Below are 25,561 nucleotides of genomic sequence, written 5' to 3'. Positions count from 1 at the left end.
GCCGACTTTACACTCAGGACAGGCGAAGAGATCTTGGCCATTGATCTGGCTCCAGATAAAGAAGTATGTGCAATTGGAAGATATAAAACCCGTCTTGGCCTCTACCCCCCCTCTTTCCGATCTAAAAAGAAACTCCATCTAACTCTTGATAAAAGGTACGCCAATATGTCATACAGGGTGCCGAGCGGGAGGGTATTGAGCTGTCGGGGTAGCTATGAATACAAGCAAGAAAAAAAAGACCAAGTGAATCAAAAAGGTCATCCATCTAAGAAACCTCTATCCGCTCATTTGACAGTTCGCTCAACTAGTTCGCGGTACATGGCCTTGACGTCTTGCACATCTGCCTTGAGCTCCTCAACGAGCTCGCTCTTCTCGCCTAGCATTTCCAACGTAGTCTGGTATCTTGAGTTGATATTGCCAACCTCGACCTCGAGCTCCGTCACACGCGAAGTGGCCGATTTGGCGGCCTCCAGGTCTTTCATTAATCCGACCATGTCGGTTCTCGCCTCGTCTCGCTGGCCGCACACACGAGCCATCTCCTCCTTTGCGGCTACCTTTTCGGCTTCTAGTCGGCGGATTGCAGCGCTCATCCGTTCCACTAGTTGCACCGATGGGCCGGCTCCCACCGTCGACACGGATATCATATCCTGCGCCACATTTCGTGGGGCAGATGAATCGAGGTCGTCGTCTCGGTCTGCCGGGGGTGAGGTAGCTCGAGGTGACTCGCTGAGCGGTTCGAATGGGGACAGCGGAGGGGGTGGTATTCCCGTCCCCAAAGTAGAAAGTGTGCTGGTTCGAATAGGAGGCTGGTTCGAGAGTCGTCTACCGAAGAACATGCTATCGGCAGCACTGTCGGGGATGCTGCCAGGAGTAGGGGACCGTCGTGGCGGTCGTCCGGGCAGAGGAAGGCCAATCAAGTCGGAGCTGAAGGTTCGAGGCACAGAGAGCAGTGGTGATTCGGGACGGCTCTGGCCTCTGAACATTGATCCAGCAACATCATCCGCCCACTGCCGCCGTTCGACTTCGACTGCTAGATCTTTACTGATGGAGCGTTGTTGTTTCTCTAGGTCTGCTCGTGCTTGTTCGAGGGCTGTCTCGGTGCTCATGGATTGGACGCGTAGAGCAGCGAGTTGTTCACGGCATGTCTCAAGCTCCTGCTGGGCAGTTGCGAGTGCGGGGTTTACATCCTGTAGCTCATCTTCAAGACGTCTGCAGCGACTGGCCTATAACGGAGTAAGCACTGGGCTAAGTCAATACACCAGGGAGGACTTGGCCAACTTACCGAATCTCGAGCCTTCTTTCGCATTTCCGACTCTCGTCGCTGGGCCTCGTCCCTCTCCTTTTCAAGATTTGACACCTTGGTCAGCAGGGAGGCTTCGATACCTTGCCAGTTATCGCTGGCTGAGGCATACTGTGACTGCAAGGTCTCGATCTGCCGGATCAACTTGATCTGGGACTCGCCCCCAAAGCCCGAGGACGCCTCTTCAGCAGCCGCTCGCATCGCTTCTAGTTTGCTTTCGGACGCCAGAAGCTCCAGTTTGAGCTCCTCTTCCACATTGCGGTTGCGTTCGAGAGCACGATCCAACTTCTCCTGCCACTCTAAGCTGTCTAGACGCGCCTTGTTTGATAGCGTTTCGTTTTCTGTTTGTAAACTTGAAATGGTATCTTCAAGCTCCTTTTGCCTGGCTCGTTCCACGGCTAGCGCTTTGGCACGGGCTTCAATGCTTGCCAGCTCGGCCTGTTCAGCATTCGCCTTCGAGTCCTGTTCTAGCCGTCTGTAGGCCGCGTCTTTGGCCATATTGTCCTTTTTCAGAGCATCAATCTCCTTTTGTAGAGCAGCACTCACCTTGCGCACCTCTTCATTTAGTTTCTCTTGCTCCTCATTGCTATTCATGTGGTTGCGTATGGCCTCAGCTTCCGCAGATGCCTTCTCTTTTCCCTTCTTGAGTTCATCAAGCTGCTTCTCATTGTCCGTAAGCTGAACGCGCAGCTTTCGGATGGCGGTTCGAAACTTTTGCTCGGAGGTGGAGAGTTTCCGGCCCTCCTCCATCAATAGCGCAATCTTCTCATCCTTTTCGGCCAGTCTCCGCTCGACGCTGCCAGACGGGGCGGCCGCTTTGCTTTTCTTTGCGGCTTCCGCAGCATTCTTAGACAGGTATTGCAGTTTGGCCTGGAGGGTGTCTATTCGCTCGACGTATTCTTGAATCTCCTCCTGCTGACGGGCCTGGATGGTCTCGAGTTCCTCATTGGATTGTGAGGTATTGGCCTGACGTTCAGTAGGGGGCGCTAGTGCTGGACTATCATTCGGGGCGTCCTGGCGCTGACTATCTTGCTTTATGGTGTCCCTTAGTGTATCCTGGTTCTTGGATTGTTGCTCTTGAATATCTTGCTCCTTCGTTGCCTGGGGTTCTTGCTTCTTGGTGCCCTGCTTCTGGGAATCTTCCTTTTTGGTGTCGTCGATGCTCACTTTCTCCTCCTTAGGTTCCTGTTTTTGGGCTCCGGGCTCGGACTGACTCTCGGATTTGGTTTCGGGCTTGACTTCATTTTGGGATTTCACTTCGTTGGCAACCTCATGGTTTGTGGCAGGTTCAGGTGTGGATTCGGGAGTAAGCTTGGGCATGGATTGCTTGGGAGGTTCCTGCTTGACGGTGACATCCCCGTTTTTGGAGTTCGTGGAGGCATCTGGCGTCGGTGTCGCCGAGCGCTCGAGGTCAGGTGGAACATGTTTAGACTTGTTCGTCTCGGGAGTCTCCTTGGTAGGCGGCGTCTCGGGAGAAGGGCCTTTGTCTATCGAGGCGCGAGCTGATGACGTGGGCCTGGGCTGGTCAACGGAGCTGCGCGGGGAACCCCCGGCCTGGGCGTTCCTGGCGGCCACGGCTTTGGCTAGGCGAGCTTGTAGACGGTCGTTGGCTCGGGAGGCGGGTTTGTTGGGGGCTGTGAAGGTGAATGATTAGCTGGTGGCCACGTCGCGGAGACGGCTCGAGGAGAGGGACCGTAGGGATGGGACAAGAAGCTCGCAGAGACCACGGTAGCGGAAGAGCAACGCACCAGGAGCTGGTTTGGCAGCTTGCATAGCGGGTTGGGGAGCAGGTTTGGCGGCGGCTGCGGGCTTCGCGGCGGCCTGCAGTTGGCGCTGGCGCTCGGCTTCCTCGCCCTCGGTGAGCATGTTATCAAGCCGGGATTCGACGCCGGCGACGGCCTGCGAGAGGAACGAACCCCAGCGCGACGCCGGCTGCTTGCCCGGCGTGGCCATGATGGAGGAGGAGGAGGAAGGGTTGACAATCTGGACTGTCGGGGACGGCGGGCGGGCGGGCGGATGCCTGGTTGTGTTGCCTCGTATCGTATCGAGCGGTTTGGTTGTCGAGCTGGCTGATTATCGGGCAGTCAGACAGTCGGACAGTCTGGTCAAGTTGTGTCGTGGTGTCATGCCGTTACCAGCCGCTACTGCCCTCCTAGAACAGTCTACAACCCCACATTTCTTGCTCCGTCACCTCCTTACCCAAAACATACACCCCTCCAACATGGATCCCCAGGCAAACGACCAGCCGAATAACGCACCAGCGCCACTACCAGACTTCGTCCAGATAGGTGAAGCGTATGGGATCCTTCATCGCCAATACCCTCTGATGCAGAATGTGCCTGGACACCGAGATGTCTTAAACGCTGTTTATGATCTCCGCGCCCATATCGACCATCGCTTCACGCTTATCGAAGGTCGTATTGCTGGAATAGAGGGCCTACTTGGGGAGATCCGCAATAAGTATAACTGCTTGTATTTCCTTCTTTTAGCTATTGACTAACTTCTAATTACAGAGAGCGCAACAGTGCAACCCAGGCTGATAATGCCAGAGCCTTTCTTGGACTTCATTCAACACAGTTGCAGCCCCTTCTTAATGTTAGAAGTGGAAATGCAATTAATGGCTTCCCTTGTACAATTAGAGAGCTCGAGGGCCTTAATGGTATATTATTCTTTCTTCCTCCCTATATCTATATTATACTAATATTAAACTAGCTGCTACTGCTGATAGAATCCTGAACGAGCTTCAGATCCCTTTCAACGTAACATGGCCTCTTTTTCAAAAGACGGAAAGGATTCGTCGGTGCTGGTTGGGATAGTCTCTCGGAGATGGGGGTGTGAGAGGTTGCCCTGGAGTGGTGGGACGGATTTGGTTGATTAATACCCAAGTTAGGTACTCTACTCAACACGAAGTGACTTAGTGGTTGCCTACTGACTACCTGAGGTATGCGCGTCATGTACCGCAGAAATGAGGTATCCATTTACAATGCTGTACCTAAGTTAGGATGCGTGCCAAGATTGGAAAGGTCTCTCCTACTAATTTAGGTCGACGGACCAACCAACCTGAGGTGGGAATTTAACAGATTCCACTGTTCCAGGTACCAAAGCGAAGCTCTACTTTGGGCACAACCGTGACAACCATGACAACCACGTTTCTCCGCCCTCCCGCTCCGGCCCGAGCAGCCGAATCACTCCTGGACTCTCTTAGCACCCAATAACTTACACCGTCTACTCTGGCAAGATCCGCAACATGTTCACAGTGTTCATCAATAAGTCACAGTCGGGTCAACGCAAAGCATTCGGAGTTCTCAAAAACAACAAGCAATAAATTTCGTCCCTCTTCAGGCTACAGAAAACCCAAAAGTCGGTATCGTACTAGGTTGCTGTATGGATACACCATACTCGTACAACACAAGAGCTACAGTAAAGCCACTTTCGGCATGCAGGTGGAAGGTGAGATGAGGTAAGGGAGAGTAGGCCGCCATTGCCGGTAACGGCATCATCTTTCCCTCTATATCCTCTCATCCTACCATGTCCATCTCATGCACCGCTCACTCACTCACTCACACTCACTCATACTCACTCACACGCCTCAGCTTCCCCGGGGTATACACGCCGTGTCGTCAACGCCCTCAACCCTATCCCTTTCCCGGCAACAAGGAATGCCAAAGGGGGGTGGAGAGAAGGATGGACTGCCGCAGAACCATCCATCCCATGCTAAACTCCCAAAAAGACGCGCTGCGTGCCCTGTACAATGCCCAAAATCCAAAACTCTCAAATCAAACATCGGGTCCCTTATATTTCCTGCCTCGTCCCAGTGACAAGCGACAATGCCGTGAAGGCTGGTGGTCGTCATGTTGGTCTGGTGGTCGTGATGTGGTTCGTCGTAGTTGCCGTGGTAGTGATGGAAAACAATTAAAAAAACAGTCAGAAACTCGCTCGCTCAGTAGTACATCCCATGTATCCGTCGCCCATGCTATCCCAAACTTGATCTTTCTTTATCCTGTCATCTTCCTCCACCAGCTAGTCCGAGTCGGCGGGGGCTCGACATACGTCGAGCTGCGACGGCTCTGGTAACGCTCGTCGCTTCCGTCAGATCGTTTCTCACGATCCTCTCGCCTCACTCGTCGCCGCGGCTGATCATCCGTGTCCTCCGGTGTCCCATCTCCCATCTTGCCTCGCCGCCGGGCCCGCCGACGTTCACGGGCTGCCTGCTCGTCCTCTCCAGCATCCTCGGCCTGGCCGCTTTCCTCCGGTGGCGGCGGTGCATCCGAGACTTCCTTGACCCAGGAGGACGTTCCAGAATGCGGCCATGCTGGGGGCTCTCGCTCCTCACGCCGTCGGGATCTTCGTTTGCCGTATTCATCAGCTGACTCGCCGCCCTGTCGACGGTTGCCGCGGCGGTAGGCCTCCCCGATCTCCTCGGGCTCCTCCGCTTGGGCTGCCCTTCTGGCCTCACGTCGGCGACGGCGTTCAGGGTCTTCTTCGGGGGGGTCGACTTGACGAGATCGTCGACGATCGCGTCTGGCGGCCCTGCGGGCCTCCTCCTCTTCCTCCGCTGCTGCTGCGGCGGCTGCAGCCTCTTCCTTCTCTTTCCGCAAACGACGCCTCTCCTCTCGCCGAGCCTCACGGTCCTCTTCAACCTGCCGTTCCTCCTCTTCACGTTGACGAGCAGCCCGTCGCTCTGCGCGACGCGCATCTCTCTCCTCCTGCTTCCGCGCCTCCCTTCCCTCATCCCTTCGAGCATCAGGCTCGGTATCGCGGCGTCGGTGGCGCTCACGCCGGGCGTCGTCTCTATCACGTCTTGGTTCCTCTTCCGCACGACCACCAGCCTCACGTTCAGCCCGCTTAGCTCTGCGGGCGGCGCGTCGGGCCTCTCGCTCGGGATCGATAACTTCTGCGTCGCCATCCATCTGTGCAGCGCGCAAGGCCTCGTCATCGGTTGTTGCGTAGGTATTGCGGCGCCTTAGCGGCTCTGGACGGTCAGAACGGTCTGCCTTGGATGCCCTGAGCCCTGCGAAGAGACCAGTGAAACCGGCCTTCTTCGTGCTCGATAAGCCGCGCTTGAGAGGGATTTCGGAAGGGCCGTCGGCATCGACCATGACGATATCTTCATCGGGTGGGGATCGTCTTGACCGCCGGCGTTCAGGCTTTTCAGGGCTTCCAGGATCCAGAGCTCCGGACATTTCCATATCTTCATCTTCTGGCCGCGTTTTGCGGGACCTTCTCCTGCTCGACCTGTCCTTGTCCATGCCGAGAATCTTGCTTGCCTTGTCGGGGACATCTTCAGGAGGCGGGGATGCGAGGCCACGAGCTGATGCTGAGTTGCGGCGCTTATTGCTCATGCTGCCCCTCTTCTCACGCGTTGACGGTTGGCGAGTGATGGGCGGCGTACTGAACATGGGGGGCACCCGAGTTCGTGCTGGGGTCTTGTCCGAGGAAGATCCCTTGGAGGATACTATCTCCTCTTTATCCGTTCGCTTGCCTGACTTGGATTTGGACTTTGACTTGGAGGACCTCATCTTCTCCTCGCGCGGGATGACGGCAGCGGCAGCGGATGCGGCGGCAGCGGCAGACCACTTGTTCCACGAAGATCCCTCGCGGTTGGACTTGGGCCGATCCTTTCTGGAGGATCTCGGCTCGGGCGGAGGTGTCAACGGAGGGTCTGTTGGCGGATCGGGAACGGGTGGTGGCACTTCGGCATCTCGTCGGGGTTTGCTCTTCCGACTCTTCTTGAGCCTCCTGGGCGCCTCGATTACCTCCATGAACTGAGGCTCCTCCTCCTCCGGCTCCTCCGCTGGCTCCTCCGGCTCCTCTGGCTCATCAGCGGGAGGTTCTTCCTCAACGACTTCAGGGGCTTCCCTGTCGGCGACCTCCTTGTCGTCGTCGTCATCATCGTCGTAGTCTTCTTCCTCTTCCTCTTCAACAACCGCTTTTTCTGCAATGTCCTCTTCAGCATCAACGTCCTCTTCATCGACCTCCGCGTCCTCTTCAACTTCCTCTTTGCCAGCGGGCTCCTCGTCAGCAGCTTCCTCTACAACGACAACCTCCTCCTCTTCTTCCGCCTCTTCTTCCTCCTCTTCACCCCCACCCTCATCAGGAGTCTCATATGATTCATCTTCATCCCGAGCTCCACCCTTCTCTCCAGCCCTGAGGATTTCTTCAATCTCGTCCGGGTCGAGGTCGAGGTCGATATCCAGATCGGGATCCGCTTCAGTCTCCGCCTCCATTGCGGCAGCCTCCTTTGCGGCAGCCTCCTCAGCCCGCTGGGCGACGTTTTCGGTCAGTATGTTGAACCGTTCTGTGTCTTTCCTGCCAAGCTTGCCCTTCTTTGCCTTCTTGGCTGTCAGGGTCGCAAGCTCAGCATCCTCGGCTTCAGCAATTGCTGCGGCTTCCGCTTCAGCTGCTTCTCGCGCAGCTATCTCTTCAGCTTCCGCGGCGGCGGCGGCTTCAGCGGCGGCAGCTTCCTCAGCTTCTAATGCAGCTTGCTCCTCGGCTTCAGCAATAGCGGCGGCTTCAGCTTCGGCAGCGGCAGCTTCGGCTTCAGCAGCAGCCTGCTCCTCGGCGCGCTTAGAGGCATTCTCTGACAGGATATTGAATCTTTCCATATCTTTCCTACCAAGCTTTCCCCTCTTAGCTTTCTTTGCATTCAATATTTCAAGCTCAGCCTCCTCCTCCTCAATACGAGCAGCAGCTTCAGCCTCAGCCGCCTCTGCAGCAGCAGCAGCCTCTGCAGCAGCAGCCTCCGCAGCGGCAGCCTCTTCAGCGGCGGCAGCCTCCGCAGCAGCTTTTGCTGCTGCAGCTTCTTCTGCATCCCTGGCAGCTTGCTCTTCAGCACGCTTATCGGCCCTCTCTGTGAGGATGGCAAACCTCTCGGTATCTTTCCTGCCAAGCTTACCCTTCCTCACCTTCTTCGCCTTCAAGTCAGCAAGTTCGACCGCTTCTTTCTCAATCTTAGCGGCAGCGGCTTCAATAGCTGCTGCTTCTGCAGCTTCGGCAGCAGCAGCTTCGGCCTCGGCAGCCTCCTCAGCAGCAGCAGCTTCGGCAGCGGCGGCAGCGGCGGCAGCTTCAGCAGCAGCAGCTTCTTCTTCGGCAGCAGCTTCAGCAGCAGCGGCGGCTTCTTCAGGGTCTTGAACAGCTTCGACTTCTTCATCCTCCTCATCAGCTGGTTCTTCAGCCTCTGCGGCTTCCTTGGCAGCATGCTCCTCAGCACGTATGGCCGCATTCTCGGTCAGAACATTGAACCTCTCGGTATCCTTGCGACCCAATTTTCCTTTCTTGGCCTTTTTCGCTGAAAGGGCTGCAAGCTCTGCTTCTTCTTCTGCAGCGATGGCGGCAGCCTCGGCATCGGCAGCCTCTTTCGCCGCAGCTTCTTCATCGGCGGCGACGGACTCATCGTCAGCCTCGGGAGCTGCTTCTTCAGGTTCTTCTCCAGGCGGATCTTCATCTTCTGGAGGAGTTTCTTCCTCACCCTCCTCCTCCTCCTCCTCCTCCTCCTGAACAGGCTCCGGGTCTTCGTCCGCGTCAACTACTTCGTCTGCAAGAGCGGCCTCTGCTGCTTCGGAGGCGGCCTTCGCCTCAGCACGCTGAGCAGCATTGTCCGTCAGAATGTTGAACCTTTCCGTATCTTTCCGACCAAGTTTGCCCTTCTTGGCCTTCTTGGCTGACAATGCGGAAAGCTCCTCTTCTTCGATTGCAATAGCAGCAGCCTCCTCTGCCGCCGCAGCTTCTGCTGCCGCGGCCGCCTCGGCCTCTGCTGCTACTGCTGCTTCTGCGACAGCGGCAGCCTCCTCAGCCTCCTTTGCTGCTTGTTCTTCCGCGGCCTTCGCAGCTCTTTGGTTGGCATTATCCGTGAGGAGGTTGAAGCGTTCAGTGTCTTTCCTACCAAGTTTGCCTTTCTTTTCCTTCTTAGCAATAAGAGTGGCCAGCTCTTCTTCTTCAGCAGCCTCGGCAGCGGCAGCCTCCTCGGCAGCAGCCTCTGCGGCGGCAGCATCTTCGGCGGCAGCATCTTCAGCGGCAGCCGCCTCCGCAGCAGCATCTTCTGCAGCAGCGGCTTCTGCAGCGGCTGCATCTTCTGCATCTCTAGCAGCTTGTTCATCCGCTGTCTGTCTGGCTCTCTGGGCGGCATTATCGATAAGAATATTGTATCTGTCTGTATCTTTCTTGCCCAGCCTGCCCTTCTTGACTTTCTTTGCCTCCAAGGCGGCTAATTCGGCCTCCTCTTCAGCGAGAGCGGCAGCGGCAGCTTCAACCTCGGCAGCCTCCTCGGCAGCCTCCTCGGCAGCAGCAGCTTCGGCAGCGGCGGCAGCTTCAGCAGCAGCAGCATCTTCGGCGGCAGCATCTTCGGCGGCAGCCGCCTCCGCAGCAGCATCTTCTGCAGCAGCGGCTTCTGCAGCGGCTGCATCTTCTGCATCTCTAGCAGCTTGCTCATCCGCTCTCTGTCTGGCTCTCTGGGCGGCATTATCGACAAGGATGTTGTATCTGTCTGTATCCTTCTTGCCCAGCCTGCCCTTCTTGACTTTCTTTGCTTCCAAGGCACCCAACTCGGCCTCCTCTTCGGCTTCAGCAGCAGCAGCTTCAGCCTCTGCAGCTTCCTTGGCGGCAGCTTCTTCGGCTTCAGCAGCTTCTTGAGCAGCGGCCTCCTCGGCGGCAGCAGCCTCTGCAGCAGCGGCTTCTTCTGCCTCGACTGCAGCCTGTAATTCAGCTGCCCGCTCGGCTCTCTGAGTGGCGTGTTCGGTCAGGATATTATAGCGATCTGTATCCTTCTTGCCCAGCCTGCCTTTCTTTACCTTCTTAGCCTCCAGGGCAGATAGCTCGGCTTCTTCCTCTGCGGCTATAGCAGCTTCTGCCTCTGCTGCTTCTGCAGCAGCAATTTCTGCGGCAGCAGCTTCTTCAGCAGCCAGAGCCTCTGCCTCTGCTTCTGCAGCATCCCGAGCAGCCTCCTCCTTGACAGCAGCAGTTTCTTCGTCAACAATGAGTTCTTCACGGATTGAATCTTCAGCATCTTCAAAGACATCTGCATCGTCGCCATCGTCCTCTGGGGGGACGTCCTCAGGAGCAGCGTCGTCCTCAGGGGCGGCGTCGTCTTCAGCTGGAGCGTTGTCCTCAGGCTCAGCAGCTGCACTGGCAGCAGCTTTCTCGTCTGCCATTCTCTGGGCTCTCTGGGCGGCATTGTCGGTAAGGATATTGTAGCGATCTGTGTCCTTCCTACCCAGTTTGCCCTTTCTTTCCTTCTTGGCTTCAAGGGTCGCTAGTTCTTCTTCCTCCTCAGCGACAATAGCAGCTTCAGCCTCAGCAGCCTCAGCAGCAGCAGCCTCTTCAGCTTCCTTAGCAGCTTGCTCCTCGGCGGCTGCTACAGCAGCCTGGGCAGCAGCTTCGTCCTCAACTGCCTTCGCAGCCCGAGCCGCAGTGTTTTCAGTGAGAATGTTGAAACGATCTGTATCTTTCCTGCCCAGCTTACCCTTCCTCTCCTTCTTTGCTTCAAGGGCAGCTAGCTCGGCTTCTTCTGCTGCAATAGTAGCGGCTTCAGCCTCGGCAGCTTCATTTGCGGCAGCTTCCTCGGCAGCTGCAGCTTCAGCGGCAGCAATCTCCGCCGCCGCCGCCGCAGCCTCTTCTGCTGCTGCAGCCTCTGCAGCGGCGGCTTCTTCTGCTTCTGCAGCGGCGGCGGCTTCTTCTGCCTCCAGAGATGCTTTCGCCTCAGCCTCAGCCTCAGCTCGTTTCGCAGCGTTCTCAGTCAGAATGTTGAAACGATCAATATCCTTCTTGATAAGCTTGCCTTTCTTTGCCCTCTTACTAGTCAGAGCTGCCAGCTCTGCCTCTTCCTCAGCAACAGCAGCAGCTTCAGCTTCTTTCGCAGCAGCTTCAGCCTCCCGAGCAGCAGCTTCTGCAGCTTCTGCTGCCTCCTGAGCTGCAGCTTCTTCTGCTGCAGCGGCTTCGACTGCAGCTGCTTCGGCTGCAGCAGCGGCCTCTTCTGCTTCTGCGGCAGCGGCAGCCTCGGCGGCAACGTCTTCCGCCTCGCCAGCGGCATGATCTTGGGCATCTCTGGTTGCTTGCCCAGCACGTTGGTGGGCGTTCTCAGTCAAAACATTGAACCGTTCAGTGTCCTTCTTTGTAAGTTTGCCTTTCTTCGCCTTCTTAGAAGCCAAGGCAGCTAGTTCTGCCTCTTCCTCGGCGATGACAGCGGCGGCAGCCTCTGCTTCGGCGATGGCGGCGGCTTCGGCGGCAGCAGCAGCTTCAGCAGCGGCGGCCTCTGCTGCGGCAGCCTCCTTCGCTGCCATCTCTGCACGTTGGTTTGCAGCTTCAGTAAGGATGTTGAAGCGGTCCGTATCTTTCTTGCCAAGCTTGCCCCTTTTCGCCTTCTTAGCAACTAAAGCAGCCAACTCCGCCTCCTCTTCGGCAAAAGCAGCATCCTTAGCAGCGGCAGCTTCATCAACAACAACATCCTCAGAATCTGCGGGTGGGTCTGCTGCTGGAGGATCCTCCACTGGGGGCTCTTCTACCAACTCTTCGACTAGAGGCTCGGTGGGTTCCTCTGGTGGTGGCTCGTCGACGACAGTTGCCTCTGCTGGTGGGACTTCTTCCACTTCCTGAGGTGTTTGAGCTTCTGCTCGTAGGGTGACCTTCTCAGTGAGGATGTTAAAGCGTTCCGTATCCTTCTTGGTCAATTTCCCCTTCTTGAGCTTCTTGGCTGTTAAAGCTGCAAGTTCCTCGTCCTCCTTGGCGATCTCTGCTGCTGCCGCCTCTGCAGCTTCACGAGCACCCTGCTCCTCTACCTCACGAGCGGCAGCCTCTTCAGCCTCCTTGGCAGCAGCCTCTTCAGCTTCCTTAGCAGCAGCCTCTTCAGCTTCCTTAGCAGCAGCCTCTTCACGCTCCTTGGTGGCCTTCTCCTGAGCTCGTTTCACGGCTTGGCCGACGAGGACCGTGAACCGGGCCGTATCTTTCTTGGTCAACTTGCCATTTTTCGCTTTCTTCACTTTCAGGGTTTCAAGTTCCTCCACCTCCTTGGCGAGTTCGGCGGCCTCGGCATCAGCAGCTGCTGCCTGAGCTGCGGCTTCAGCCTCTGCTGCCTCCTGGGCGGCGGCCTCCTCGGCGGCGGCAGCTTCGGCAGCAGCAAGTTCGGCAGCAGCAGCTTCAGCGGCAGCTTCTTCGGCATCCTTGGCTGCTTGTACCTCAGCGTCCTGAGCAGCTCGCTCGGCGTCGTTGCCACTTTGCTCCGCGGCTCTCTTCGCAGAGGCTTCGAAAAGGATGCTGAATCGATCTTGATCCTTCTTGAGTAGTTTGCCGTTCCTTTTCATCTTCTTGATCGTCAGGGCGGCAAGTTCCTCTTCCTCTTCGGCAATCGTAGCTGCTTCAGCGTCAGCAGCCACTTGCGCGGCAGCATCAGCCGCGGCAACCTCCGCAGCCGCAACCTCCTCAGCCGCGGCGGCGGAGGCAGCGACCTCAGCGGCTTCAGCATCCTTGGCAGCTTGTTTTTCAGCTCGCTTGTCAAACTTGGATTGGAGGGCATTGAGACGCTCCTGGTCTTTCTTGATCAGTTTGCCATTCTTTTTCAACTTCTTTGCCGTCAGGGTTGCGAATTCCTCCTCTTCCTTGGCGACTTTGGCTGCTTTGGCATCGGCAGCTTCTTGTGCGGCAGCTTCGGCGGCAACAGCCTCGGCGGCAGCTGCTTCCTCGGCGGCGGCAGCGGCAGCGGCTTCAGCGGCGACGAATTCTTCTGCATCCCTAGCAGCCTTTTCCTCCGCCTCGCGAATAGAACGTTCATCGGCCCTGGTCGCAGCGCTTTCTTGAAGGAGATTCAGCCGTTCTGTATCCTTTCTCAGGAGCTTTCCTCCTCGTTTGGCTTTCTTTTCGAGCAAGGTAGCAATTTCTTTGTCTTCAGCTGCCGCCTCTGCTTCCTCTGCTTGACGCGCGGCAATCTCTTCGGCCTCCCTGGCAGCTTGTGCTTCAGCTGCCCGTACCTCGGCGAGTGGGTCGGCTGTTTATTGGCCTGGTTAGCAATGTCTACACCAAGAGTGGCCGGGGATAGAGGAGGTAGTCCAGTCAAGGCGCCATTCTGAGTATTTGGCCTTGTGTTGGAGGGATAATTCCAATACAAGCTATCGTACTTGGCAACCTTGCTGTCCATGCACCCCCTCGACATAGTTAAGGTTCATTATCTCACCATGATTGTCTTGTAGGAATTGTAGGGGATCGGCTTTCTTCTTACCAACGGAGTTCCAGAACTCGTCACTGGGCTCCTCGATAACATTTGGCTTCCACGGGGCAGGCTCGGGAGCCTTTTTCTTCCTACCCAGACCCCAGGAGCTAAAGAACCCACCACCTTCGCCTCCAGAAGACTCGACGGGTTCAGGGGCAGGGGGAGGGACCTCGTCCAAGCTGATAAGATCGTTTTTCTTCTTCTTTCCAGTTCCCCACAGATCCCAGCCGTCATCTCCGGGTTTTGGGGCTTCCTCGGCTTTGTCGTCGCCAAACTCCGGAAATATTGACGTCGATTTCTTGCCAACCTTTTTCGCAAGGCCCCAAGCCGACCACCCGTCTGCAGCTTTCTCCTCTGGCGGTGGCTGAACCTCCGGTACAGGACTCTTTTTCTTGTTACCAAAGGCGTTCCAGAAGTCATCGTTCTCGTTCTTGTCGTTGTCTTGGGTTGGTGGATCTGGTGCTGGTACGGGCACGTCGCTTTCGCCCCAGATTGAAGATTTCTTCTTATCCTTCTTAGACCAGCCATCGCCACCCCACAAGTCATCTGACGGTGGCGGATCGGGTGCGGGCATCGGTGGTTCAGAGACATCGTCCATAATGCCCTTCTTCTTCGCCCTGTCTTTCTTTGAGATTCCCCATGTATCCCAGATATCTTCGGTCTCCTTCTTCGCTGGCGCTGGTTCAGGTGGCGGCTTCTTCTTAGAAGTACCCCAACCCCATGGATCAGGCTCGCCAATTGGGTCTTTCTTTTCCTCGATCGGGTCGGATCCCCAAATACTCGGATCCTTTTTCTTCTTGGTGTCCTTTTTGGCGCCGAAACCCCAGGGGTCCTCCTTCTCATCCGGCTTGGCCACCTCGGTGTGCTCCTCCACGTCGCCGAATTCACCGAATGAGAGGCTCGACTTTCCGGCCTTCTTAGGTTTTCCGCGGTTGATGCCCCATGAGCTTTCGTCGATTTTTGCGTCGGCTGTTGCTGTCATGGGGTCGTTTCCGCCTGCGCCGGACCAGTCCCAACCACTGCCTCCTCCCGCACCTCCTCCTGCATCTCCGGCTCCGCCCCCGGCACCGGAATTCCATTTGGTGCCCCATGAGCCAAATCCCTTGCCGTCCGGGGGGCCGAGACCCAGGTCAAGTTTCCCTCCAAGATCATCTCCCAGCTTGATTTCATCGAAAGCGTCGGCGCTGAAGTCAGCGGTAGGTATGCTGGGGAGACCCACGTCAAGTTCGTCCTTGCCCTTCTTCTTTTTCGGCTTGGCTGTGGCGAAGTCTCCCCAGCCGGCATCAGCGCCATTCCCACCGTCACCACCACCACCAGCACCGCCAGCAGCATCGCCGCCATTGCTATCACCACCAGCACCATCCTTGTTGCCCTCGTCGGCAGGAGGTGGCGGGGGTACGGGAGGTGGCGGGGGAGGTAGTGACTGTTTCGCGGCGCCACCCTTCTTCTTCTTTGCCATCTCGTAGAACCCCTCCTGTGAGTTGAAGTCGACGGAGACATCGAAGGTTGGATCGCTGAGAAGATCATCGCTGGAGCGGCGCTTTCGGGGGGGATCGGATGAGGGAGGTAGTGAGAAAGCATCCATCCATGCCGGCTGATGCGGTCGTGCGTAGTCGTCGGGGTCGTTGGGGTCCATGATGCGATTGGAGGAATCCGGGGGTTCACACGTGCGGGGGATGCAGCGCAACCATTTCGGGGACAAATCAGGGATGATCAGGGCCTTCGCGGCCACATGTCGATGATGTGAAGAAGAGGTCGGGAGGCTCTGAGAAATGGAATGTTAGATAACCTTTGAGGAGGTCGCGTTCCCGTCGTGGTGGGTAACGGGAAGTGGCGTCACAGGTTCCCCTCGGAGAGGGGTCGACCGTTGCGCGCCACCGATGAAGCAGTTAAGCTTTGAGAATGACTCGAGATAGCCAACTGGCGCTTGCAACGGCTGCGGCCCGGGAAGGCGGGTGAAGTAAATAATGAAATAAAGCCTAGACGTACCTGCCTGCGAGAGCTCTGCGCAATCCATGCATGGGCAATTGTCCCTAGCTGGACACGCAGAGATCGCTCATCCCACCCAGTCGGCGAATGCTGGATCGTTGACCAGCCATATCCGCTTCCTATCCAGCTTTCTGTGAACGCCAAAACGTCGGCCGCGGCCATTGTGGAAGATGGAGCTCGTGCAAAGGCGATGCGACGTCACAATCATGGACGCTGTGGATGGCGGGGGCCGGACGGGAATCGAGGCGGGGATGCTGGATTGGGAACCCAGGCGAGTTGAAAATGCTGTTTTGAAACGAGGTCGAACTGTCGATGTCGCTTATGGATGATGTTCGTGTAAGTGGGCGAAGATTTTGGAGAAGGTCGTGTGGAATGTGGTGCGAGTCTCGGGGGTATCGTAACGAATCGTGATGCAATGTCGCGCAGGAGAGGGTCGATGTTTTCGACTGTATGTGGTGTTGGACTGCAGCCGACGCGGGGGCACCAGGGAGAAGAAAAAAAAAAGAGGTCGGGTCAGAGTTGGCGTCGTCGATAATTAGTCCTAGGTAACCGGGTAACTGTCAATATCCCAGGCGACAGACTCGTCAGCGGCGCCGTCGCTCTTGGGCCAACGCCTAGTTGTGAGTTGTGGGATGCCTTGGGTGGTTGAGCGCTGGACGCACGATGGTCTCGCTCTCTGGCCGGGGTCCTCAGCTCATGCGATGTCGAGTTGAACCGCGCCGGGCAGAGGCAGACAAATGGCCAGCGACTTTCTCCCAGATCAAGAGAACGGGACGAGAGGTAAAGGGGAGAATGGCCCGGGGGCTTGGAGAGCGCAAGTCGAAAAAAGGCCCCAGGACCAAGACAGGCGGGTAGCGCCACGGGCCAATGATGCCGGTGTGCTTGTTTGGATCGTCGGCAAGGCGAATGTCAGTCGCACCAAGCGTAATGCAACGGAGCGACTGGCGGGTGTGATTCGACAGGGCGCCGCCCCATCAACAACAGCGAGCAAGGCGGGAGGCGATGACTGGCAAGCGAGCGGGTGTTTAATTGCCAGTCGTCTTATCTGTATGTGCCGTTAGTTTGTCTGTCCGTCTGTCTGGCGCGGATTTTGTGTAAAAGCATGTAAGCCATGTGCAACCACGGCCACCCGTTCAACGTGGGAAGGATCCCAATGCCCCGGGTGGAGCGAGGTTAGGCGATGATGGGTAAGGTACCTACCGCTATTTGACCCGGTCAGGTGAAGATGGGAGGTTGGGTGTAATTATTAGAACAACAAGCGAGTCGAGAAGAATGGAAGTTGGGAAAGAGGGACAGGCCCGTGACTTCTCGATGTCCAGGAGCCACGATTTTCTCTGTCGTTTTTCTCTCTCAACACTTTTCCTTCCTCTCCCTCACTCACAATTTCACTCTTCGTCTCGATTTCCCACCCCCTTGTTGCCAAGTAGGTGATAATGGCATGTGGCAACGCCGGATGCGATTCGAGATGGGGACGGGTGCGTTCAAGCGACGAGGGGGAAAAAAGGGGAGTCGTCGAGGTACTTGCCACGAGGGAGGAGCACATATGTATGTGCAGGTACTTTCTGGATGGGGCAGCCATTAAGAAGCGTCGGCGTCGTCGAAAATGCACAACGCACAACGCGCAGCAGCATGAGTAGCCGGGGGCGGGGAGGGTGTGAGAGCGCGTGCGAGGGAGTAAGGAGTCACGCATAACATTGATGGCATTGGCCCAACCCACCACCACCAGCCCATCTCTGCCCACCCACCGTCCGTTCGTCGACACACACCATCCACACACGATTGATTCCATTACCACCCACCGAGCAACCGCCTGCTGCAAATAATCCTCCTCCCTCTTCTTGCACGTACTCCGTACCGCACGCCCGTGATCCACCTCGCAAGCAAGCCACCCAGACCTGCAACTGCAGTCCCTAGCACCTCGACCAACCAGACCCGACGTGGTTGATGTTGCCAGGCCTCCATCTGCAGGGCCAGGCCAGTCAGGCCCTCGCCCTGCTTCGTTGGACCCGATCTTCGCCCCTGCCTAGGCAAACGAAATGCGCCTATGGGCCGTCATCTTTGTTGACTCCATTCCCAACCACCCATATTAGAGACTCGGCATAATCCTGACTTACATACTCGGCTCGACCAAATACCCTCCAGCAAAGGGTCCAAACTCCAGTAACCACTCTGGCCATATTAAACTTTCTGAGCCGGCGCCGATACTAGAAACAGACACGACGAGAGTCGATGGGGTTGTCGGCCGAGGTGCTGGGATGTTCCCTCAGGCATCGGCAGTCGCCTTGTTGCCCAACTTGCAAGGCTGCTACCTAATCGCTTCACGCACCATGGAAGGGATACACCGGCTTATTCCCCTATTAGTGTGCACACGCACCTGTTAGTTATTGCAAACCTCCGCCGCCATGGATCTTTAATACAGATCCAGACTTCTTGTGAAGTCTGACGACTTCTAGGGCGATGCTCTGTCCTCCTCCCAACGCCATCGATCGTCCCTTGTTCACTCACCCCTCCGAAAGACCCTAGCCCCGTGGTTCGATCTCCGTGACATCACGCGGGGCCTAGCTTATACAACCTAACCCAGCCCAGGTCAGCCAGCTGTCGCCACCAGCGGGCCGAAATATCAAACAAGGTAACAGGCTGAGACAGGTAAGTATCTGTCGTGTGGCATCTTCTCTGTCTGTGTTCGGACAGTCGTTCTCGGCTAAGGAGGGGTAAAGTCGATGTGTGCGCGCACTCCATTTTGAAAACCCTGCTCGCATCTCTGGCTGTGTACCCTTATTATCCATCATTGCGCGCCGTTGAACCATCCCGGGGGAAATTGTCACAGGGCGGCAATATTGCCGAATCCTTCTCTTCCCCACGTCTGCGATCACCCCTTGGACCCTTCTGCGCAGATGTTCGCCTCGGATCATGGTGGGACTGGACTCTGGCTGGATCCGTTCCCTCGACGACCGACCAGCCGACTCGAGGGCGCCCAATTCGCACCGCAAGGCCCTTGTCCATCACTCCAACAACCAATATCGACTAGCGGCTGCGGGTAAGGAAAGGGACCATTAAACCTCAACCGCTAACCTAGTGGCCACCCCCCAGCCCAGTCCTGCCCAGCCGATTTGACTGACGGGAGACTTGGATCGCAGCAAAGACGCACATGAGATGCACAAGAGACGCACGAAGTCGAGGGAATCAGGTAACGCTACAACCGGCACTGGGCATCAATACCGCCAACGCAGAAGTACAGTTCCGCTGTGGCATCGTGTAGCCCAGTCGCAGTTGAGTCCAATCCCTCCTCCCAGCCACGAACCCACTGGCGTCCTGCGGCCTGCGGGCGAGATGCAGACGTCGGGAACTAGCTGGCGTGTGCTTGGCTGCTATGGGTCCCAGCCCGTCCCACCAGTCCCTGAGTCTCTTAGCCCCGTGCAGCATCCCACAGATTTTGACCCGAACGGGCATCGTCAACTCTCACCGCTTCAACTTGCCATGCCTCTAAAAGCCGCAAATTTTCTGCCGCCCGGGGGGAGGAGCACCAGACGCGTTGTCTTCTTCCAAAACAGTACCCATGAGCACCCTTGCCCATCCAATCCCGCCCAACCTCTTGTGGCGGTCAGACCCGAAGGCGTCCACCTTCGTCATCGCACAGCCTCGCATAGGGGAGAGACGCAGAGGGAAGCCATGTGTTTTGCGTTTCTGCGTCTCGCTATGGCTGTCAGTGAGCAGGAGTTATGTCTGCTTGACATGCCACCCTTGTCTCTCTTGGCGACGGGAACTGAGCAAACCCTACTTCCGTACCTATCAGTCGCATAAGCCTTTCATCCATGCTCTGACCCGCTGGGGGATGCACATGCGTACTATAGCGTCCTTGTTGTTTAAATCTCCGTATCGATTCCTGCGTGGCTCCCGTTAGCCATCAAGTTGGTATGAACAGAGGAGGTCAAGTTCATGCTGCCAACTGAGTTGGTGGACGACATGGTGCCCGCCACACTGGATTTGGAAGGCTGCGACACTGGTTACAAAGTCTGCGTTCCCGTTCGTCAGTTCGGTAAGAACTGCACTGCAATTTCAAATAGGGAATGCCATCCCTCATTGAGCCATTTGTGGTACATGCCATGTGCTACATTAGGAGTGTGAGTCAGTAAAATGGATGGAGAGATCAACGCTGCTCCACTGCACTTGGCCATCTGATTTCTTATCACGATCCCACCGCGTCAGGTAAGGGTCGTCTCTAAATATGGTTATACAGATCGAAGGGCTATTGTTAGCTTCGATGTTGGCCGGGCCTGTAGTCACTAAGATGCTTATTCCACAGTAGCACGTACATAGTACGAAGGACGCTGCAGCATGTGAGTGATCCCGGATAGAGGCAGGGCTGGTGTTCTGCTGGCCAGCGCGCTGTACGTACATGCTGCGTAGCATGTAAGCCCATCCATTCTTAGTAGGGTGTGCCCAAATGTCAAACGTCATGCAGGGCCCCTGCAGCCTCACGCAACCCCGTCAATGGTTTTCTAGCCTAAGCCAAAACGACTCTGGCGATTCAAAGCAACCAACGAACCACGCTTGCAGATATCTCATCTGTTCTGCAAAGAGATGCGGTAGTGCAGCTGCGAAATAGATGTTTCTGGCATGTTTTCAGCCCACACCGTCGCGGCATGTCATGAGATAACCCCCGTCGCCCACGGAGCGGACGGAGGACTTAGGACGGAGGATGGACTCGGGGGGTGGTATGGAATTGCACAAGATTAGGCTCCATAATTACTGTATGCTCGTTGCTTCGATTACAATACCCATCTAGGCTAGCACTTGTCCGTCCTATCAATAACACATGCATGTGCTGTCCATGGCGGTGGTGCAAACTCTCTGCAAACTTTGACTGAAGCCTGTTTTGCGCCGCTGAAAAGGACCGCATGCTCCCAAGAGGAATTGTATATGAATTGACTCGCTGAGAAGGGAGGGTGGAATCAGGAGGACGACGCCGGTGTGTTTATGATGCTGGGATTTTCAGGAGATTTCGACCCATATCTGGCAACTATCCGCAGATGAATTTCCTTTGGGAGAAGAATCCCCGGCGGCCTCGGGCATAGATTCGGCGCCAGCGGAGTTCGCCTTACTATAATGGCTTGGTCGCGGGAGGGAAAGGCCCGTGGTGGAAAATGGCAGGACCAAGCGGCACGGGATCCCTCTCAAGTCCGTCCTATCCGGAGGTCATATGGCCCTCTCCCTCTCCTCCGCTCGAGAAGCAGAAAAATACAACGTTGTATATTAATGATGGTTGTTGCACCGCCCCTTTCTCACATGCCTCCAGTCTCCTCAGCCACGCGCCAAAAGTTAAGTAAGCTACCGCCCGATCCGTCCCGGTACGTAGCGGTACAGTAGTGCCAGCGGCAGCGGCAGCGGCAGACGGGTATTTTTATCTCTACTGGAGCGTGCTGGGTGCTCTTCAGCCACGCTCCACGTTCTTCGGCAGATCCGCCCGCCACAGTTCCCCCAATCGGCGGTCGCCTCACTGTCTCATCGCCCTCGTCCTCGCTCCATCCATTTCTCACCACCACCACGGGAACGCGATTGACGGCGCCTGTGCTGCAATAGCCATTGCGTGCCTTCCCCTCTCCCCAGTCGCCCAGTCGCCCGTCCCGCTGCCAGGCGTTGACCTGAGCCACAATCCCGGATCCTCTCCTCTCCGTGCTCCCGTTGATGACCGCAGAGTCGTGCATCGTCGGATCGCACTGAGGCCGAAAGCAATTCCCCCACTGCCCGTACTGCCCGTGTCCCAAAACGGCGCGCCAGCCTGGGGTTCCGTCATCTTCGGCCCCCGCGGTCTGCTCACTCCCGGGTCTCTGCCTTGCATCAGCCCTGTACCGTGCCTCGCCAAAGGCCGGCAGACCCTTCTCACTGGCAGCAAGATTAAAGCAATTGCTTGGTGTTGTGCGTTGTGGTTGCTGATAATCATCACCATGTCCACGAGGGCAGGCTTCACCTTGCCATATCATTGCAGCCGTCATTGTCAGCCTCGCCACCTCACTCATATTAATATTCGCCATTCTCACCATTTGCAACTACCATAACTTGGAATCGGCAACATCGTTGACGGAGACGAGGGACCATAAAGAAGAACGGCCTCTTAAACCCGCCGTTTCCCTCCGTCTTTGTTACCAAATCACCTCACAACTGCTATCCATTCACGTCTACAACACACGCCACCGGGACTTTAGTTCAAACCACACACCATGAGATCTCAACGCCTATTAAGTCACTCTATCGCCATCCCCGGCAACCTCCCCCCGGCGGTCCTCATCACTAGCGTCCAATCCTTCATCCCCTTCCTCAGCAACCACAAGACTATGACCCGCTATAGCGAAAACACCCCCTATCCCGAAGCGATCGCCAACGACCCTTTCTTCGACCCCCCCTGGGACGACTCCATCCGTTTCTTCCAGGTCACCGAGCTTGTCACCCTCGCACCGGGCATCAGCAAGGAGGTCACCTATCAGGTCGTCTTTCAACGCATTCCCGACGGCATGCGCTCACGTGCCGAGGCCCCGGCTGGCGTTGTCATCCGCGCCGAATACACCGTCCGGCCCCGCCCAGGGCCCACGTCCCCCGCCGGATCTGACAGCACCGGCAGCACGGCAACCGCCGTGGGAGACGAATACGAGATCCATGAGGATGTCGCCGTCGAATCCAACTCTCTTATGATGCCCTTCATTGTTGGGTCTGTAGTAACAGCTCATCAAGCTATCTGCAACGGCGTCATTGACGAAGTGTGCAAGAGTTACTTTGGCACTGGAGACCAGTAAACTTCTGCTGGAGAACATAAAGCAACACTCGATTGTGCTAATCTCTCAAAAGAGCCGGACTCGACGGAGGAACAGAGGAAGAATAGGGTGCATGGGTTTCGTTTCTACGTATGGCAAGGGTGCCGGGTGGGTAAACAATTTTTTTGGGTCCAAATGCGGGATGGGAAACTTGGACATCGCACGGCGTTGGGCTGCTTTGGGTAATACGGGGGTGTTGTCTTTGAAGATATCCTGGGAGGCCGCTCGCCTCTCCCCAACGGACATGGGAATGGGGAGAGAGCATACGGTTGGGTGGTGGTGAACACTCTTTAGTTGGGAAGAGTAAAATAACATAGACGAGGGGTTTGGAGTGAGATTCCTTGTTTCTCTTCCTATATAGATAATTCAGCCGATTACTTGGCAGGTGAACAGTTATATTTTTGATTAGTTACCGAGGAGGGTAAGAGGGGCATGGTGTTTTCTAAAGATAACAAGTCTATACCACCGTCACATTGTGATGTTGAGGTTTTTACTTAGCATCCGTGCTCTCACATTATAACAAGGACCTCGGTAAGCCGAGTGCATGGCGGAAGTGTTGGGATGCGAACATATCATATTATCCATCTGATGAGGACTCACAACACCTCCCGTGTCTAAAATCGTCACAACGCAGTGAAGCAAAACTCGCAGTTAAAACTAGATAAGAAGACAAACATACTCAGTTTGGTATCTATACGCAGTACCGTCTATCCCCGAGCCCTCCCAAGAAAATCAAGGCATTCACATCCACACCGTCCTGTCCAGCCACGGAGGTGTTTTCCTAAATCGCCGTCATCGGCGCCGAGTCCGTCCGGTATACATCAAAAACAGACCCATCCAAAAATCAAAAGGCAGATCGCTTATAACAAAGTAAAAGGATGCATCCGTCATCTCCACCATTGTTGGCGGCTGTTAAGGAGCACGAGAAGAGAAGAGAAACCACAGGCAACTGTCATCCGAGTGGGCGCAATTTAGCGACCACCAAAGTCGCTCGCATACCCCATCTCGCCAAAGTTTTGGTTCATTCCCCCTTCACCATAGCCTGTCCCGGGTCCGCTTACGTAGCCGCCGTCGTCAGCTTCGTCGAGGTCGCTAGCATCGAACGACGATCGGCCACTCATTTCATCGTCCATACTTCCACCAACATCAGGCCCAGACCAGTTCATTTGAGCCAAGACAGGGTATTGCGCAAGCAATGCCGCAGGGAGCATGTAGTTACCCGTGGCATCCATGGGGTACGCGGTAGAGGGATCCATGCCCATGGCACCAGGAGGAGGAGCCATGTTGTGAGCCATGTTCTGCTGCATCCTCTGCTCCTGCCAGAGTCTCTGCCTTTCCATCATCTCTTCATCCAGCAAGGGCTTAATACAGATACGACCAGCCTCAGACCGGAAATGACGACCGAGAGCGTCAGCACGGGCGAACCGCCGTCCACATCCCCATTGGCCACCGACCTTAAGATCACCCTTGCAGACGAACTTCTTCTCACCCGAGTGCAAACTCTCGTGTCGCTTACGGTCATGCTGTCGCGCAAAGGCTTTGCCACATACGGTACACACGAACGGTCGCTCGTCGGTATGGGTCCGCAAGTGCGAACGCAAGTTGTAGGCGCGAGTGAATCGCTTGGGGCACAGGGTACACTGGAACGTAGCGGGGTGCTTCTGAACACGCTTGGCCGCACCACTGTCCTGACTGTTCTGATACTCTGGGTCTGCCAGGCGCAGCGCAATGACATTGTTGGGCACTGCCGACGTAGACTGTCTTCTCCGCGAAGGCGAGGCCGTTGCCTGTCTATCAAGTGGCGAGAGTGACCTGGAGGCATCCGATCGCATTCCCAGGTCAGCACCAAGGGACGTGGACATGCCGTTGCCATTGCTAGGGCGGTTCAACAACCCGCCACCAGGGTGGAAGGGATCTGTGACAGCTCGAGGCCGGGATCTGGGGCGACCTAGGAAAATGTTAGACAAGTTTCATGTGGTCAAGACGAGGAAACCTACCTCGGTCGGGGGGTGTCAAGGAGTCTTGGTCCATGCGCGGTTTGGGAGCCTCAAATGTGCTGGGCTTGGAGTTCGTCGGCGCAAAATCAATGTTGATTGCCGGAGGCGCCATCTGGGATAAGTCGGGTCCACTGGACTGGAGGGTAGGGAAAGCCTCAACGGACCCCGGCATGTCTGGGTATGCGGAAGACGCTCCATATCCATGGTTCATGGGTGCCAGACCGAAGCTAGGCTGCTGGGTCATATCGGGCATTTGTTGCGGGACTATGCGAGGGCTGATGGCCGGGCTATGGGACGGGCTTCGACCCTGGTGGCCAGGGCTGTTGTCTGAAATACTGAAGTTGTTCATACCCATTACGGACTCGTACATGCCGCTGTCCGTGGGACGCTGGTTGGGGGAGTGGCCACCAACATCTCCATCGAAGGTATCGGAGCTGACGAGGTTTGGAGACGGGGCAACTGAAGACACGTCCGAGTACTCTGAGGGAGTGCGACGGTGGCCCTGGAACTGAGGCTGGGCCCAGTCGCTCATGTGATTCGAGAGCATTGCTGCCTCGGGGCCGAGTGAAGCATGTCTTGAGTGACCGCCGGGCGGGGAGGAGAACTGGTGCTGGCTGAAGGCGGGAGACTGATGGGCCGAGCCAGGATGATGGCCGTCGGGTTGGAGGAGATGAGGAGGGGTCGGAGAGTGATGTGTCTGCGGGGACGTCATGTTGTTGATGTCACTTGGATTGAGTGTAGGTTGATCGAACAAGGGAGCGTTGAAGTGATCGCTCTGGCCGCCAGAGGGCGGGAAGAGTGAAAAATCACCGTCGTTCAGGTTAGGAGACAGGTAGGCGGGTTGCGCCTGAGCGTTGTAAGGCAGCGTGGTATCGGAGCCGGTGGTCGGCGCCGGCTGGCCAAAGGGAGAGGTGTTGTTGGGATCGAAGGCAGCGGGGTCGGCGAGGCTGGCCTGGGCGAAGGGGCTCTGTTGCTGCTGGGGGGGCGGCAGTGAGGGGGACAGCTGGGGGCTAAGAAAGCCGTTATTCCCGTTGTAAGAGTCGAAGGAGTTATTGTTTGCGGTCGTGAAGGGCTGCTGAGCGGATTGATCCAAGCCGAGACCAAGACCGACTGATGACTCGTTGGGTGGGTATGGGGTCGGCGATGGGGAGTGAGATTGACTTATATGAGACTGATGATGGCCAGCCGAAGGTGACCGGCCTCGTTGAGTTTGTTGATCCATGATGTTGCCGAGTTTAGAAGCAGACGAGGCAGACTCCCGAGTCAGCCTTCAGGC

The 25,561-nt window shown here is 56.4% G+C and overlaps 7 protein-coding genes across 7 annotated transcripts; 3 read left to right on the top strand and 4 right to left on the bottom strand.

Annotated features, from left to right (window-relative positions):
- Positions 1-66: 66 nt before the first annotated feature.
- BGZ61DRAFT_409524 (TATA element modulatory factor 1 TATA binding-domain-containing protein) lies at positions 67-3,388 on the bottom strand. The gene is made up of 3 exons (XM_046243223.1): positions 3,049-3,388; positions 1,283-2,934; positions 67-1,223 (listed from the first exon to the last, which is right to left on the bottom strand). Exons 1-3 carry the CDS (start codon positions 3,251-3,253, stop codon positions 285-287), a joined length of 2,796 nt encoding a protein of 931 aa, XP_046110202.1. The 5' UTR covers positions 3,254-3,388; the 3' UTR covers positions 67-284.
- A 133-nt stretch (positions 3,389-3,521) lies between these two features.
- BGZ61DRAFT_526503 (uncharacterized protein) lies at positions 3,522-4,625 on the top strand (the record flags this gene model as incomplete). Its single annotated transcript, XM_046252966.1, has 4 exons — positions 3,522-3,760; positions 3,814-3,959; positions 4,013-4,059; positions 4,506-4,625. The coding sequence occupies 4 exons, from the start codon at positions 3,522-3,524 to the stop codon at positions 4,623-4,625; spliced, it is 552 nt and encodes a 183-aa protein (XP_046110201.1).
- Positions 4,626-5,206: 581 nt separating this feature from the next.
- On the bottom strand, positions 5,207-15,819 carry BGZ61DRAFT_78414 (uncharacterized protein). The gene is made up of 3 exons (XM_046257090.1): positions 15,483-15,819; positions 13,458-15,258; positions 5,207-13,271 (listed from the first exon to the last, which is right to left on the bottom strand). Exons 1-3 carry the CDS (start codon positions 15,642-15,644, stop codon positions 5,296-5,298), a joined length of 9,939 nt encoding a protein of 3,312 aa, XP_046110200.1. The 5' UTR covers positions 15,645-15,819; the 3' UTR covers positions 5,207-5,295.
- Positions 15,820-18,514: 2,695 nt separating this feature from the next.
- Positions 18,515-19,439, top strand: BGZ61DRAFT_78349 (uncharacterized protein). Its single transcript, XM_046257089.1, has one exon. The coding sequence runs from the start codon at positions 18,636-18,638 to the stop codon at positions 19,281-19,283; it is 648 nt and encodes a 215-aa protein (XP_046110199.1). The 5' UTR covers positions 18,515-18,635; the 3' UTR covers positions 19,284-19,439.
- Positions 19,440-20,573: 1,134 nt separating this feature from the next.
- BGZ61DRAFT_78346 (uncharacterized protein) lies at positions 20,574-21,760 on the bottom strand. Its single transcript, XM_046257088.1, has one exon. The coding sequence runs from the start codon at positions 21,521-21,523 to the stop codon at positions 20,765-20,767; it is 759 nt and encodes a 252-aa protein (XP_046110198.1). The 5' UTR covers positions 21,524-21,760; the 3' UTR covers positions 20,574-20,764.
- On the top strand, positions 21,701-22,270 carry BGZ61DRAFT_526501 (uncharacterized protein; the record flags this gene model as incomplete). Its single annotated transcript, XM_046252965.1, has 1 exon — positions 21,701-22,270. The coding sequence occupies one exon, from the start codon at positions 21,701-21,703 to the stop codon at positions 22,268-22,270; it is 570 nt and encodes a 189-aa protein (XP_046110197.1).
- Positions 22,271-23,259: 989 nt separating this feature from the next.
- On the bottom strand, positions 23,260-25,507 carry BGZ61DRAFT_526500 (uncharacterized protein; the record flags this gene model as incomplete). The annotated part of the gene is made up of 2 exons (XM_046252964.1): positions 23,260-24,236; positions 24,286-25,507. 2 exons carry the CDS (start codon positions 25,505-25,507, stop codon positions 23,260-23,262), a joined length of 2,199 nt encoding a protein of 732 aa, XP_046110196.1.
- Between the last annotated feature and the right edge of the window lie 54 nt (positions 25,508-25,561).

Source organism: Ilyonectria robusta, assembly GCF_021365365.1.
Source record: "Ilyonectria robusta strain PMI_751 chromosome Unknown BGZ61scaffold_2, whole genome shotgun sequence".
Classification (NCBI taxonomy): domain Eukaryota; kingdom Fungi; phylum Ascomycota; class Sordariomycetes; order Hypocreales; family Nectriaceae; genus Ilyonectria; species Ilyonectria robusta.
The sequence above is the reverse complement of the archived record's forward strand: the minus strand, read 5'-3'. Positions and strand labels throughout refer to the sequence as shown.

Coding starts and splice junctions, on each gene's coding strand:
- BGZ61DRAFT_409524 (XM_046243223.1), bottom strand. CDS start 3,253: ATGGCCACGCCGGGCAAGCAGCCGGCGTCGCGCTGGGGTTCGTTCCTC. Junction 2,935..3,048: donor AGCTGCCAAACCAGCTCCTG/GTGCGTTGCTCT, acceptor TCACCTTCACAG/CCCCCAACAAACCCGCCTCC. Junction 1,224..1,282: donor GAAAGAAGGCTCGAGATTCG/GTAAGTTGGCCA, acceptor ACTCCGTTATAG/GCCAGTCGCTGCAGACGTCT.
- BGZ61DRAFT_78414 (XM_046257090.1), bottom strand. CDS start 15,644: ATGGCCGCGGCCGACGTTTTGGCGTTCACAGAAAGCTGGATAGGAAGC. Junction 15,259..15,482: donor CGCAGAGCTCTCGCAGGCAG/GTACGTCTAGGC, acceptor TCCATTTCTCAG/AGCCTCCCGACCTCTTCTTC. Junction 13,272..13,457: donor ATTCCTACAAGACAATCATG/GTGAGATAATGA, acceptor GCCAATAAACAG/CCGACCCACTCGCCGAGGTA.
- BGZ61DRAFT_78349 (XM_046257089.1), top strand. CDS start 18,636: ATGCACAAGAGACGCACGAAGTCGAGGGAATCAGGTAACGCTACAACC.
- BGZ61DRAFT_78346 (XM_046257088.1), bottom strand. CDS start 21,523: ATGGTGAGAATGGCGAATATTAATATGAGTGAGGTGGCGAGGCTGACA.